This window comes from Onychostruthus taczanowskii, unplaced genomic scaffold, assembly GCF_017590055.1.
Source record: "Onychostruthus taczanowskii isolate IOZ18803 unplaced genomic scaffold, ASM1759005v1 scaffold61, whole genome shotgun sequence".
In the NCBI taxonomy this organism is placed as follows: domain Eukaryota; kingdom Metazoa; phylum Chordata; class Aves; order Passeriformes; family Passeridae; genus Onychostruthus; species Onychostruthus taczanowskii.
The window spans coordinates 5,552,442-5,567,684 of record NW_024503790.1 but is presented as its reverse complement, the minus strand read 5'-3'; the positions used below and the strand labels follow the sequence as shown (position 1 = coordinate 5,567,684).

The 15,243-nt window shown below is 48.3% G+C and overlaps 1 protein-coding gene across 1 annotated transcript; it reads right to left on the bottom strand.

The window, feature by feature from the left end:
- Positions 1-3,684: 3,684 nt before the first annotated feature.
- C1QTNF12 (C1q and TNF related 12) lies at positions 3,685-15,037 on the bottom strand. The gene is made up of 8 exons (XM_041419749.1): positions 14,891-15,037; positions 13,159-13,278; positions 12,383-12,494; positions 11,122-11,303; positions 9,113-9,221; positions 8,284-8,374; positions 5,867-5,945; positions 3,685-4,105 (listed from the first exon to the last, which is right to left on the bottom strand). Exons 1-8 carry the CDS (start codon positions 15,035-15,037, stop codon positions 4,007-4,009), a joined length of 939 nt encoding a protein of 312 aa, XP_041275683.1. The 3' UTR covers positions 3,685-4,006.
- Positions 15,038-15,243: the final 206 nt, after the last annotated feature.

The following is a 15,243-nucleotide window of genomic DNA, read 5'->3' as shown; positions in this document are numbered from 1 at the left end:
AAAATCCACACAGAAAAATCCAAATTCCCCAAAAACCCACACCGAAAATCCAAATTCCACCTGGATTTGGACATGGAAAACTCCAAACTCCCCCAAAACTCCAAATTCCCCCAAATCCACCTGGATTTGGACCCAGAAAACTCCAAATTCCCCAAAATCCATGCAGAGAAAACTCCAAACTTGATGAAATCTGTGTGGATTTGGGCACAGAAAACTCCAAACTCCCCAAAACTCCAAATTCCCCCAAATCCACCTGGATTTGGACCCAGAAAACTCCAAATTCCCCCAAAATCCACCCAAATTCAGTCCAAACTTGATGAAATCTGTGTGGATTTGGGCACAGAAAACTCCAAACTCCCCAAAACTCCAAATTCCCCCAAATCCACCTGGATTTGGACCCAGAAAACTCCAAATTCCCCCAAAATCCACCCAAATTCAGACCCAGAACCTCTGGAAGTGCCAGGACCAGGAGCAGAATTTTCCGTGGATCTCTCCCAAACCCAGGGATAAAAGTGAGATTCCAGCTCTGGAATTGTGTCCCCGTTTTTGGGGACAGAGTGGAAAAGCTCCCAAAACATCCCAGGGAATGCCCACGGCCCCCTCACTCCGTCCCCTCTTGGATTTTCATTTTTCACTTTTCCCATTTTATTTTATTTTATTTTATTTTTCCCCCTTTCCACGTTTTATTTTTTTGGGAATCCAATATCCCGTGACCTCCCCTCGCCTCCCGTCCCCTCTCGGTCTGCAGATCAAAGGGACAAAAGAAAATCAGAAACCCGGGAGGAAAAGAAAACAGCTCCTGAAAACAACAACCACCAAAAAAAAAAAAAAAGGGAATTTTGGGAGAATTCCTGCACTTCTGAGGGCCCCGCACAGCTCCAGTCCCCGATTCCATGGAAAATACCCCAGAGTGAGCAAGGCCCGGGTTTTGGGGAATCTGGGCTCAGTTTTGGGAGGAAAAGGATGATTTTGGTTTGCCAGGAAAATCCCTCAAGCCCTTTTAAAGTTTTCTTTGGAGTTTTTGGTGGGAATTTCCCAGGAATTCCCCCCCCAAAAAAAGGGGGAAATCAATGGCAGGGGAAGGGAAATCAGGGATTCCCTGGCACCCTGGGTGGCTCCAGGAAGGAGGAAAATCCTGGGAATTTTGTGGTTGGGAAAGAGGAAAACCCTGGGAATTCTGTGGCTGGGAAGGAGGAAAACCCAGGGAATTTTGTGGCTGGGAAGGAGGAAAACCCTGGGAATTGTGGCAGGAGATGTCCTGGAAAATAATTTAAAGGGAAAAAATTTAGGATTGAGCAGATCCCAAAGCTCCAAATTCCCTTTTCTTTTGAGGGGACACTTTGGAGCAGTCCCTGGAATTCCTGGAATCTCTGGAATTCCTGGAGCGGGCTCCTGCCAGGGAATCACATTTGGGATCTGCTTTTTACCAGGGTTTTTTTTCCTGCAGGGAATTTTTTGCTGTTTTTCTGTGGGATTTTGGGATGCAGAGCCAGCCTGGAAGTGTGGGAGGAGTTTTATCCCATCCTGGAAAAAATTCCATGTTCCCATCAGGTGTTAAAAACTGCAAATGGTGGGAGGCTGAAATTCCCTTTTTCTCCAAGGAATTTCTGGAAGCTGGGAATTCCCAGTGATCCAAGCAAAATGCCCCAAAAAAGAGGGATGTGCTGATCCCAAAAAAAAGCAGATTTGCATTCCACAGAAATGAGCCCCAAAGCCATAAAAATTCCACATTTTCCTGGTCCTTCCTTCTGTTCTCACAGCAGCAGCAGCAGCTCCCTGATTTTCCTGGATTCCCCTTTGGAATCTGCCCTTCCCAAATCCCCAAAATTCCCAAAATTCCTTATCCCACATCCAGTCTCCAGTTTGGAGATTGATCAGCTCCAGAACACTCAGGAGTAGGGAAGAGAATTAAGGATTTATCCCTGATTTTCCTGGATTCCTCCTCAGAATCTGCCCTTCCCAAATCCCCAAAATTCCCAAAATTCCCCATCCCACATCCCAGTCCTGCAGGGAGATTGATCAGCTCCCAAACAGGACAAGAAGTAGTGAAGAAAATTAAAGATTTCTCCCAGATTTTTCCAGCTTTAACGACTCCTGGGCATGGGCAGGGAGGGAGGAGCAGCTGGAAAATCCTGGAAAATCCTGGAAAATCCTGGAAAATCCTGGAAAATCCCTTTTCCCCTGTGCTGGGAGAGCAGGAGAAGCCCCCAGAGCTGCAGGCTGTGCAAATCCCAGCCCAACATTCCCATTTTTCCCCAGGAATCACCTGCCCTGGAGGTGCCAGACAGATGATATCGGATTTTTGGCACCCAAATCCGCATTCCTCCCGAAAACCAATTTAAATTCCTGACTCCCGGAGCTCCTGGAGCCAGGAAAAAATGGGAATTAAACAAAAATCTGCGATGCTGGGATGTGATAAACGGGGTGGGGACGGGAAGTGCTCAGCCCGGGGGCTTCGGGGGACAGGAGGGGATTCCAGAGATTCCCAAAAAATCCCAGCTCAGCCCGGGGGGTTACGGGGACAGGAGGGGATTCCAGAGATTCCCAAAAAATCCCAGCTCCTCGTTTGGGGTCCTGACAAACCCGCGGGATGGCTCCGGGAATGGGGCTGGGGGGGATGGGGGGAGTTTGGGATTGGGGGAGTTTGGGATTCTGGGATTGGGGGGAGTTTGGGATTGGGGGAGTTTGGGATTCTGGGATTGGGGGGAGTTTGGGATTGGGGGAGTTTGGGATTCTGGGATTGGGGGAGTTTGGGATTTAGGGATTGGGGGGAGTTTGGGATTTGGGATAAATTTGGGATTCTTAGGTTTGTGGGGGAGTTTGGGATTCCAGGACTGAGGGGGAGTTCAGGATTCCAGGTTTGGGATTTTGGGATTGAGGGACAGGTTGGGATTTTGGGATTCCTGGTTTGGGTGAGAGTTCAGGATTCCAGGTTTGGGATTTTGGGATTGAGGGAGAGTTCAGGATTCTGGGTTTGGGGAAAAGTTTGGAATTCCATGATTGAGGGACAGTTTGGGATTCCAGGATTTGAGGGAGAGTTTGGGAGTCCAAGATTCCTGGATTTGGGGAAGAGTTTGGGATTCCTGGTTTGAGGGAGAATTTGGGATCTTGGGTTTGAGGATAAATTCAGGATTCTTGGGTTTGGGGAAAAGTTTGGGATTCCTGGTTTGGGGAGGAGTTCAGGATTCCAGGTTTGAGGGACAGTGAATAAATAAACTGGGAAAACTCTATATAAACTATGGAAAACCATATATACACATATAATTATATATATTATATATATATTAAAATATAATACATATAATTATATTCATAAAATATATAATTATATAATTATATATATATATAATTATAATATCTATAATTTTATTTTGCTTATTTTATTTTAAAGGACCCTGACTAACGAGTTCAAACCTTGGATTCCTTGGATTGTGGAAAAATTCAACATTTTCCTGCTCCAATACACCCAATTCTGAACCTGGGGGAGGATCCAAACCATTTCCAACCCCCTGGAAAAAGCAATTTTACTGGAAAAATCCTTGTCCCCTTCCCCCCCCCACCGCACAGAAAAGAGTCACTGATTTATTTCCGATATTTCCCATCTCAATCCTTCATTTCCAACCCCAAAAAAAACCCCAAATCAACCCCAAAAAAACACCAAACCCGTGCTGGTTACAAGTGCTAGGGTGAAATAATCAAATCACAACACAACGAGCCCCAAACGTCGGCGTGCTGCTCCGTGAGCATCTGGTGAAGCAAAAATTAAATATCCCAAGGGGAGGGTTTTTTTGGGGTAAAAAGAGGATAAAAAGCAGAATTCTGACGAAGAACGAGCTGGTGAGGACCTCAAAAATCAGCAGCAACTTCTGGAAGCAAAGCCGGAGGAGCTGGGGGTGATTTACAACTCTGCAGGTACAGGGAGCAGTTTCAAGGTCAAAGTGAGGGGGGTTTTTTTTTCAGTCCACAAGGCAGGAATTTGGGAATTTTGGGATGGCCAGCCTGGCTGCTAGGCTCCCAGCAGCATTCCCATGAAATCCGAGCCGTGCTGGACGGTGACGGCAGCCCCGGCGCCGTTGTCCACGAAGATGGAGGTGTACTGGCCAGCCTGCAGGGAAATGGGAGAAAAATGGGAATTTCTGCAGGGAAAACGAGGAAAATCCCCTTCCACCAGCAGGGATTTGTGGGGTTTTAGGTTCTTTTTTAGCTTTGGGCTGGGATTAATGTGTGGGATGGAATTTCTTGTTGGGACTCGGATGTTTATTTGGTTTTATCTGTATTATTGTCTTATAAACTGTGAGTTCTGCACTCCAGCAAACAAAAACGGAGCTCTGCAGCTCTGCAAGGCCTTTTAAGGACAAACTGTCCAATTAAAAAATTACACCTCAATTAATTTTACTTTTAATCCAATAACCAAACCCATGGCTCTCTATCCAGTTACAGAAAACCACCCAAACCCGCGGAGGAGGAGGAGGAGAAGGTGAAAAAGGTGAAGAAGAAGGTGAAGGAGGTGGAGAAGGTAAAGGAGAAGGTGAAGGTGAAGAAGGTGAAGAAGAAGAAGGTGAAGAAGAAGAAGAAGAAGAAGAGGAGGAGGAGGAGGTAAAGAAGGTGAAGAAGGTGGAGAAGAAGGACCAGCCTCCACCCTAAACCCTCCATCTTGCTTTATATATATTTATATATATTTTTTTATATATTATAATATTTCTATATATTATTCTAAACCCCCAACCTCTCAGTTTCCCACCCTGTGACCTCACACCCTTCCATCCAAACCCCACACCCACACTCCCAGCTCCACCATTCCATTCTGGAAGCTTCTCCACGGCCCCAGGTCAGCGCAGGGCTCTCCTGGGGGTCAGTGCCTGCCAGCACAGAAAGCCTGGAATTCCCAGCAGGAATTCAGCCCAAGGCTGGGGCTGAGCTGATGAAGTGGAGGAATTTTTGTGGCTTTGGAAGGAATTTGGTGTGGTTTTTTTTTGGTTTTTTTTTTTGGTTTTTTTTTTTTTTTTCCAAAAAATCCTTCCTGCCTTTTTGGGTGAAGTGGCTTCAGAGCCCCTCCTGGGAGGTGGGAAATCCCATCGGGAATGGAAATTCCCAGTGAAATCCCAGTGGGAATGGAAATTCCCAGTGAAATCCCAGTGGGAATGGAAATTCCCAGTGAAATCCCATTAGGAATGGAATTTCAATTTGTTGGGAATGGAAATCCCATCAGGAATAGAAATTCCCAGTGAAATCCCATTGGGAATGGAAATTCCCAGTGAAATCCCATCAGGAATGGAATTTCAATTCATTGGGAATGGAAATCCCATCAGGAATAGAAATTCCCAGTGAAATCCCATCGGGAATGGAAATTCCCAGTGAAATCCCATTGGGAATGGAAATTCCCATTGAAATCCCATTGGGAATGGAATTTCAATTCGTTGGGAATGGAAATCCCATTGGGAATGGAATTCCACTGGGAGTGCAATGCCAGGAGAGAGATGGGAAAGGAAAATAAATTTAAATTTGTTATAAATATTGGATTTTTCTTAGAGGGAAGCTTCTTCCCGTGCCTTGAACTCAGAATGTGAAACCCCAGCCAAGTTTTTCCTCCTGGTGCTGCCCCAGGTGAGGAATTTCCCTCCTTTAAATGTAGGAAAAAAGGGGGGTTTATTATTTAATTGCTATTTATTTATTTATTCTTTATGAATAATTATTAATTTTAACATGCTAATGATTGTTATTAATCTATTATTTATTGATTTATTTGCTTTTTATTTCATTATTTATTGGCTATTTATTTCCTGGAATTCCAGGGGAGAGTCCAGGAAATAATTCCATGTCCTGCCCAGAGATCTGGGGCAGAAATTCCCAATTTTCAGGGCCTCACCTGCAGCTGCAGCAAGCCATGGACATAAACAGTGAAGATTTTGCTGTTGCTTTCCAGGCCAGCAATGACTTCCAAGGACCTAAAAAATGAGAAATAAACAGATTTTAAAAATGAAAAGTTGAAGCCACTTGGCCCCTGCTCAGCACAAGCCCAGTTAAACTCAGTTTTAAGCCTGGCTGGTTCCTGCCCATTGTTGTTTTTCCTTATTTTCCCAATTTAACCAACCCCTTCCCCCTTTTTTTTTTAATTATTTTTTTCCCAGTGATGAATCCCTGCAAGTCCCAACGTGTTTTTTCCAGAAAAAATAAAAAGTGGAAGGCACTTGGCACCTGCCACTGAGCACAAACCCAGTTAAACTCAGTTTTAAAGCCTGGCTGGTTCCTCCCTCCCTATCCACCATTGTTTTTCCTTCTTTTCCCAATTTAACCAACCCCTTTCATCCTTCTTTTTTTTTCCCCAGTGATGAATCCCTGCAAGTCCCAACATGTTTTTTCCAGAAAAAATAAAAAGTGGGAGCCACTTGGCACCTGCCACTGAGCACAAACCCAATTAAACTCAGTTTTAATCCTGGCTTTTCCTTATTTTCCCAATTAAACCAGCCCCTTTCCTAATTTTTTTTTTTAATTTTAAAAGATGTTTTTCCCAGTGATGAATCCCTGCAAGTCCCAACAAGTTTTCCCCAGGAGCAGCGAGGAGCTGGAGCCCCTTGGCAGCCGCTCAGCTGAAGCTGTGTCAGATCCTGCCCCAGCCCTTCCCAGCGCTCCTCTCCTCCAGCCCAAAGCCTCCGGGGCTTTTCCAGCCCCATGGATGGATGGATGGATGGATGGGTGAGTCAGTGCTGGCATTCCCAGGAAATTCCATAGGGAATGTGTCCAGGCAGGCTCCCAGCGCTGCTGCCGGCTCCGACCGTCCCAGCCACGCACGCCTGGCACTGGGACTGTCCCAAATCCATCCTGAGGGATCTGCCCCAAACCCATCCTGAGGGATCTGGGACTGTCCCAAACCCATCCTGAGGGACCTGGGACTGCCCCAAATCCATCCTGAGGGATCTGGGACTGTCCCAAATCCATCCTGAGGGATCTGGGACTGTCCCAAACCCATCCTGAGGGACCTGTCCCAAACCCATCCTGAGGGACCTGGGACTGTCCCAAATCCATCCTGAGGGATCTGCCCCAAATCCATTCTGAGGGACCTGTCCCAAATCCATCCTGAGGGACCTGGGACTGTCCCAAATCCATCCTCAGGGACCTGTCCCAAATCCATCCTGAGGGACCTGGGACTGTCCCAAACCCATCCTGAGGGACGTGTCCCAAATCCATCCTGAACATTCTAGGATCCATCCCAAATCCATCCTGATTGCTCTGGAATCTGTCCCAAACCCATCCTGAGGGACCTGTCCCAAACCCACCCTGAGGGACCTGGGACTGTCCCAAATCCATCCTGAGGGATCTGCCCCAAATCCATCCTGAGGGATCTGCCCCAAATCCATCCTGAGGTAACCATCAAAACCCATCCTGAGAGATCTGGGCTTTGTCCCAAATCCATCCTGAGGGACCTGGGACCTGTCCCAAATCCTTCCTGAGGGAGCTGCCCCAAATCCATCCTGATTGCTCTGGGATCTATCCCAAATCCATCCTTAGGGACCTGCCCCAAATTCATCCTGAGCATTCTAGGATCCATCCCAAATCCATCCTGATTGCTCTGGAATCTGTCCCAAATCCATCCTGAGGGATCTGCTCCAAATCCATCCTGAGGTAACCATCGAAACCCATCCTGAGAGATCTGGGCTCTGTCCCAAATCCATCCTGAGGGACCTGGGACCTGTCCCAAATCCTTCCTGAGGGATCTGCCCCAAATCCATCCTGATCATTCTGGGATCCATCCCAAATCCATCCTGATTGCTCTGGGATCTGCCCCAAATCTATCCTGAGGGACCTGTCCCAAATCCATCCTGAGGGAGCTGCCCCAAATTTATCCTGAGCATTCTAGGATCCATCCCAAATCCATCCTGATTGCTCTGGAATCTGTCCCAAATCCATCCTGAGGGATCTGCCCCAAATCCGCCCTGATCTCTTTGGGATCCATCACAAATCCATCCTGATTTCTGGATCTGTGGATCTCTGGACCTGTGCATTTCTGGATCTGTGAATTTCAGGACCTATGCATTTCTGGATCTCTGAATTTCTGGGTCTGTGGATTTCTGGAGGAGCCCAGGTCAGGGCATTAAAATCAACCTGGGCAGGGATTTGGGATCTGGGGCCAAAGACAGAGCCACAGCTTTCCCCTCTGCTGGAAAAGCTCCCAAAATCCCCCTAAGGAAAATATGAGGGAAAGAATTGCCAAAGCTGGCTGAAATGTTAGGAAATGTGGAAAATTAAGAGGAGAAGAATGCCCCAGGTGCCCCTGGAGTGGCTCACGTGTGTCTGTGGCACAGGGACTCGATGCAGATCAGCACCCGCACGCTGTCCCGCGCTCGCAGCTGCACTTTGCTCTTCAGCTCGCTGTGGTCTGGGAAAAACAGTGGGGAAAACGTCAGCAATCCCACAAATTCTGGGGTCTGGGCTCCTGAGGGACACCAGCAGCCTTGGGATGGCTGCAGGAGGTGCCAGAAGGTTCCTCCATGTCTGATGGAGCCAAAGGTAACGGATCCAAGGTGGATCCATCAGTGGTCATCAGGGATAGAACCTGGTGGATCCATCAGTGGTAGAACCTGTGGGATAATGGACTTAGAAAGGGGATCCCAGGTGGATCCATCAGGGATAGAACCTCTGGGACAGTAGATTTAAAAATGGGATCTACCAGGGTGGATCCATCAGTGGTAGAACCTGCGGGATAATGGATTTAAAAAGGGGATCCCAGGTGGATCCATCAGGGATAGAACCTGTGCAATATCAGATTTAAAATGGGATCCACCAGGGTGGATTAATCAGTGATAGAACTTCTGGGATAATAGATTTATAAAGGGGATCCCAGGTGGATCCATCAGTGGTCATCAGGGATAGAACCTGGTGGATCCATCAGTGGTAGAACCTCTGAGATAATGGATTTATAAAGGGGATCCCAGGTGGATCCATCAGTGGCAGAACCTCTGGAATATCGGATTTTAAAAGGGGATCCATCACTGGCCATTAGTAGCAGAACCTCTGGAATATCCAGGGATTCTCCAGAGCATCCTCTGGGGGTTCTTCAGGAGGTTCTCCAGGGGTTGGGGTCTCCAGGGGTTGGGGTCCCTGAGGCAGCACTCACCGATGTGGACGTTGGCTGAGAACTGGTAGATGCCACCCACGGGGGCGGTGAAGCGGCCGGTGGCCAGGTTCAGCCCCGAGCCCCGCAGGAACGCGCCCTTGGCCACGGGCTGCGGAGAGAGAACAGAGCTGCAGCCCTGGGCTGAGCCCAAAGCCCTGGGCTGAGCCCAAATCCAGCCCTGGGCTGAGCCCAAATCCTTGGGCTGAGCTCAAATCCAGCCCTGGGCTGAGCCCAAATCCCTGGGCTGAGCCCAAATCCAGCCCTGGGCTGAGCCCAAATCCCTGGGCTGAGCCCAAATCCAGCCCTGGGCTGAGCCCAAATCCCTGGGCTGAGCTCAAATCCAGCCCTGGGCTGAGCCCAAATCCCTGGGCTGAGCCCAAATCTAGCCCTGGGCTGAGCTCAAATCCAGCCCTGGGCTGAGCCCAAATCCTTGGGCTGAGCCCAAATCCCTGGGCTGAGCTCAAATCCAGCCCTGGGCTGAGCCCCAAGCCCTGGGCTGAGCCCAAATCCAGCTCTGGGCTGAGCCCAAATCCTTGGGCTGAGCCCAAATCCAGCCCTGGGCTGAGCCCAAATCCTGAATCCCTGGGCTGATCCCAAATCCCTGAACTGCTCTTGAATCCCTGGGCTGAGGCCAAATCTTGATTCGCAGGGCTGATCCCAAATCAGTGAACTGCTCCTGAATCCCTGAGCTGCTCCTAAACTCATGGGTTGATCCCAAATCCTTGGATTGATCCCAAATCCCTGTGGTGATCCCAAATCCATCCCTGTTCTGCTCCTGGCTCCATCCCTGTGCTGATCCCCAATCCCTGAGCTGCTCCTGGCTCCATCCCTGTGCTGATCCCAAATCCCTGTGCTGATCCCAAATCCCTGAGCTGCTCTGGCTCTGCATTCCCCTTTCCCAGAGGGCACAAGCCCAAACTCGACTCTTCTCGTCCCGGGCTGCAGTGCCAGCTTGGCACCCAGAGCCTCCCACAGCAGCTCCGAGCCAGGAAAAATCAGGAATGAATTGGGCACCTCATCCCTGAGGCACAGGAAGCAGCAGCCCACGGCTGGGATGGCTTAATTAGTCCCATTTTCCCTGCTAATTAATGAGGCAGCAGCTCTCCCTCCAGCCCTGCCCATGCCTCAGGGCTGATCCTGCCTGGCTGCCAAGCCAAGCTGCCAAAAGCTTGGGAAATAAATAGTGGAATAATGGATCCAAGGTGGATCCATCAGTGGCAGTGGCAGAACTTCTGGGATATTTGATTTTAAAAGGTGGAGCCATCAGTAGTAGAGCCTCTGGGATAATGGATTTAAAAAGGGGATCCCAGGTGGATCCACCAGGAATAATGGATTTTAAAAGGGGATCCAAGATGGATCCATCAGTGGCAGAATCTCTGTAATATTTGATTTAAAAAGGGGATCCCAGGTGGATCCATCAGGGATAGAACCTCTGGAATATTTGATTTAAAAAGGGGATCCAAGGTGGATCCATCAGTGGCAGAACCTCTGGAATACTGGATTTAAAAAGGGGATCCAAGAGGGATCCATCAGGAATAATGGATCTAAAAAGGGGATCCCAGGTGGATCCATCAGTGGCAGAACCTCTGGAATATTTGATTTTAAAAGGGGATCCAAGAGGGATCCATCAGGAATAATGGATTTAAAACGGGGATCCCAGGTGGATCCACCAGGAATATTGGACTTTAAAAGAGGATCCAAGGTGGATCCATCGGGATAGAACCTCTGGAATATTTGATTTAAAAAGGGGATCCCAGGTGGATCCATCAGTGGCAGAACCTCTGGAATATTGGATTTTAAAAGGGGATCCAAGAGGGATCCATCAGGAATAATGGATCTAAAAAGGGGATCCCAGGTGGATCCATCTCTGACCCTCCTTTGGGCACCTTCTCCTGGATTTGTCTCTTCCTTTCAGCCCCAGAGGAGTTTCTGGGCTGAGCAGGAAGCCCCACAGAGCCACGCAGGGCCCTGGAGCTGATCCCCAGCAGGATGAGTCTGGAATTCCTCACCGACTGGAAATTCTGGAGTTCCACCAAGGTCTTCTTGTCCACCAGCACCTGGCCCTTGAGCTTGCAGTGGAACGCCTCCTCCACGCGCCGCTGGGACGGGACCTCCTCCAGGGACAGCAGCAGCGGGGGCAGCTGGCTGGGGTGGGCCGAGATGGCCAGGGAGGCCCTGTGCTCCATGGCTTCTGAGGGAAAAAGGGCAACAAAATGGAATAAAATGGAATAAAATCTTCATTTAAGGGCCGGGTCATTCCTGTTCCTGTGATGGAACCTCCTCCAGGGACAGCAGCAGCTGGTTGGGGTGGGCTGAGATGGCCAGGGAGGCCCTGTGCTTGATGATTTCTGAGGGGAAACGGGCAATAAAATGGAATAAAATGGAATAAAATCTTCATTTAAGGGCCGGGTCATTCCTGTTCCTGTGATGGAACCTCCTCCAGGGGCAGCAGCAGCTGGTTGGGGTGGGCCAAAATGTCCAGGGAGGCCCTGTGCTCCATAGTTTCTGAGGGAAAAAGGGCAATAAAATGGAATAAAATAGAATAAAATCTTCATTTAAGGGCCGGGTCATTCCTGTTCCTGTGATGGAACCTCCTCCAGGGACAGCAGCAGCTGGTTGGGGTGGGCTGAGATGGCCAGGGAGGCCCTGTGCTCCATGGCTTCTGAGGGAAAAAGGGCAATAAAAGGAAATAAAATGAAATAAAGTGAAATAAAATTGAATAAAATGAAATAAAATAAAATGAAAAAACAAAAAAAAAAAGTAAAAGGAAATAAAATCTTCATTTAAGGGCCCAGCCTAGTGGGGGCAGCTGGCTGGGGTGGGGCAAAAGGACCAGGGAGGCCCCAGGCTTCATGGTTTCTGAGGGGAAAAGGGGAATAAAATGAAATAAAAGGAAATAAAATCTTAATTTAAGTAAAAGGAAATAAAATCTTCATTTAAGATCTTCATCTAAGCCTAGTGGGGGCAGCTGGCTGGGGTGGGCCAAAAGGACCAGGGAGGCCCCAGGCTTCATGGTTTCTGAGGGGAAAAGGGGAATAAAATGAAATAAAAGGAAATAAAATCTTAATTTAAGGGCCTGGCCTATGAAATCATTAGTGTGTGCTTGGAATCCTGCACTTGGATCTTCAATTAACGCCCAGCAGCACTGGGGGAACATTTTTGGTTGCCATTTCAGTTCATGGTTCTTCGCCAAAACAAAGCTCCTCCAGCCTTTAATACCCTTTACCTTGAATATCCTTCAAAAATCTTTGACTTTTTAAAATCTTTTACCTTTCAAGATCTCCTTGAACTCCTGCAGAAGAACTTCCCTGGTGACTTCAGCCCCAGGAGCTCCTGGAGGTCCCTGAGGCCCAGGAGGCCCTGGAGGCCCCACCAGGCCTCGCTGAGGGAACAAACAAAGGAAAATTTGGGATCAAAACCTGGGAATTGCAGAAAATCCTACAGGAACATCAGCAACGTGAGGGGGGTTGTTCCTAGAAAATTCCTGATCATTTTTGGAGGACACTGAGGGATCAGGAGGAGCCAAGAGCTCTGAAAGTCCCTCAGAGATCTTCTTCCAGCTGCTGGGACTCCCATTCCTTGGATAATCCTCTAAAATTCCACGGAAAAGCTGCCCAGACTTTCAGAGGATGCAAAAAACTCCTCAAATAATTAAAATAATTAAAAGAATCCAAGATTGTCCAAGCAGCAGATGAGAAGTGCCACATGATTAATGAGCTGTCACTCAGCTCATTAATTTGAAATAAACCACTTGTCCACACCTTGATTAATTTATCCTTTGGGATACTTGGACTTTATCTCTTGGAAGGAGAAAAAAAAAAATGGATTTTCTTTTGAATGAGCAGGAAAATAACCCAAAAAGAGGCTCAATTTGAGAGAGGCCGGTTCAAAATTCCCACATCTCCTCTGCCGAAGCCAGAAGGATCAAACTTCTCCAAAAATGGAGAAATTAAACCCAAATAAAAAGGAAACTCAGCACTCTTTGGGCTGGGGAAAGGATGAGCAGCAGGAAGGGAAGCGTGGCACACGTGGAGTGCAAATCCTACCAATTTTTTGTCTTTGCCTTTGCATCTCCTCTTGGAGTTTTTCCCGTCGTCCGGGCGGTGCACGAAGGAGATCCAGGTCCTGCGGGGGTCCGTGATCCGCGCGTCCGCGGCCTCCGGGAGCTGGGGACACACCAGGACACGGATCAGGGATGGACTGCCTCAGAGGGACCCAAAAATCCAGCCTGGAGCTCCAAAAGTCCCTCAGAGATCTGGAAATTCCATGGAAAATCCACCCAGGTATTCAGGGGATGGGAAAACCCAGCCATGGCTGTTCCTGCTGCTCTTGGAGGTCACTGAGGGTGTCCTTGAGGGATCAGGAGGACCAAGAGCTCAAAAAGTCCCTCAGAGATCTTGAAATTCCATGGAAAATCCACCCAGATGTTCAAGGGATGGGAAAACCCAGCCATGGCTGTTCCTGCTGCTCTTGGAGGACACTGAGGGCGTCCCTGAGGAGCCAAGAGCTCCAAAAGTCCCTCAGAGATCTTTAAATTCCATGGAAAACCCACCCAGATGTTCAAGGATGCAAAAATCCAGCCCAGGCTGCTTTTGGGAGGACACTGAGGGATCACGAGGAGCCAAGAGCTCCAAAAGTCCCTCAGAGATCTTTTTCCATCTGCTGGGACTCCCATTCCCTGATAATCCCCTGAAATTCCATGGAAAACCCACCCAGATGGTCAGAGGACAGAAACATGGATCATTCTGGAAATGATCCCAGAAGCCACCTTGGGAGTTCTCTGCTGCTCCCAGCTTGGGGAACAGTGAAAATTAAACATAAAAATCAAAGGAAATTGATGAGATGAGGCTGGGAAAAGGCAGGAAAATCCCAATAAACCTGGGAATGATCCCAGAAGCCACCTTGGGAGTTGGAGGACACTGAGGGATCACGAGGAGCCAAGAGCTCCAAAAGTCCCTCAGAGATCTTTTTCCATCTGCTGGGACTCCCATTCCCTGACAATCCCCTGAAATTCCACGAAAAACCCACCCAGATGGTCAGAGGACAGAAACATGGATCATTCTGGAAATGATCCCAGAAGCCACCTTGGGAGTTCTCTGCTGCTCCCAGCTTGGGGAACAGTGAAAATTAAACATAAAAATCAAAGGAAATTGATGAGATGAGGCTGGGAAAAGGCAGGAAAATCCCAATAAACCTGGGAATGATCCCAGAAGCCACCTTGGGAGTTCTCAGCTGATCCCAGCCTGAGGGACCATCAAAATTAAACATAAAAATTGAAGGGAATTGATGAAATGAAGCTGGGAAAAGGCAGGAAATCCCAATAAACCTGGGAATAACTCCAGGAATGACCCCAAACCCACCTTGGGAGTTCTCAGTTTGATCCCAACATGGAGAACAATGAAAATTAAATAAAAAATCAAAGAGAATTGATGAAATGAAGCTGGGAAAAGGCAGGAAATCCCAATAACTCCAGGAATGATCCCAGAAGCCACCTTGGGAGTTCTCAGCTGATCCCAGCCTGAGGAACCATCAAAATTAAACATAAAAATCAAAGGGAATTGATGAAATGAAGCTGGGAAAAGGCAGGAAATCCCAATAAACCTGGGAATAACTCCAGGAATGATGCCAAACCCACCTTGGGAGTTCTCAGCTGATCCCAGCCTGAGGAACCATCAAAATTAAACACAAAAATCAAAGGGAATTGATGAAATGAAGCTGGGAAAAGGCAGGAAATCCCAATAAACCTGGGAATAACTCCAGGAATGATGCCAAACCCACCTTGGGCTGCTCCTCGCTGTTGGCCAGGGAGGCGTTCAGGGGCTCTGGGTGCTCCTTCCTGCCCCTCCTGTCCTTCCTGGCCGCGGTCACCGCGCGGGGACACAGCTGGTGGCACAGCAGAGCCAGCAGCAGCCACCAGCCCGGCATGGTGGCAGCCAGGAAAATCCAATTTGTGCCCAAAAAAATCCAAATTAACCAGGTCGGGGTCAAGGAGCCAGGAGGAAAATGATCCAGGACCAAGGAAGAACTGGATGTGTGTCCAAAAAAATCCAAATTAACCAGGTCGGGGTCAAGGAGCCAGGAGGAAAATGATCCAGGACCAAAAAAAATTGGATTTGTGTCCAAAAAAATTC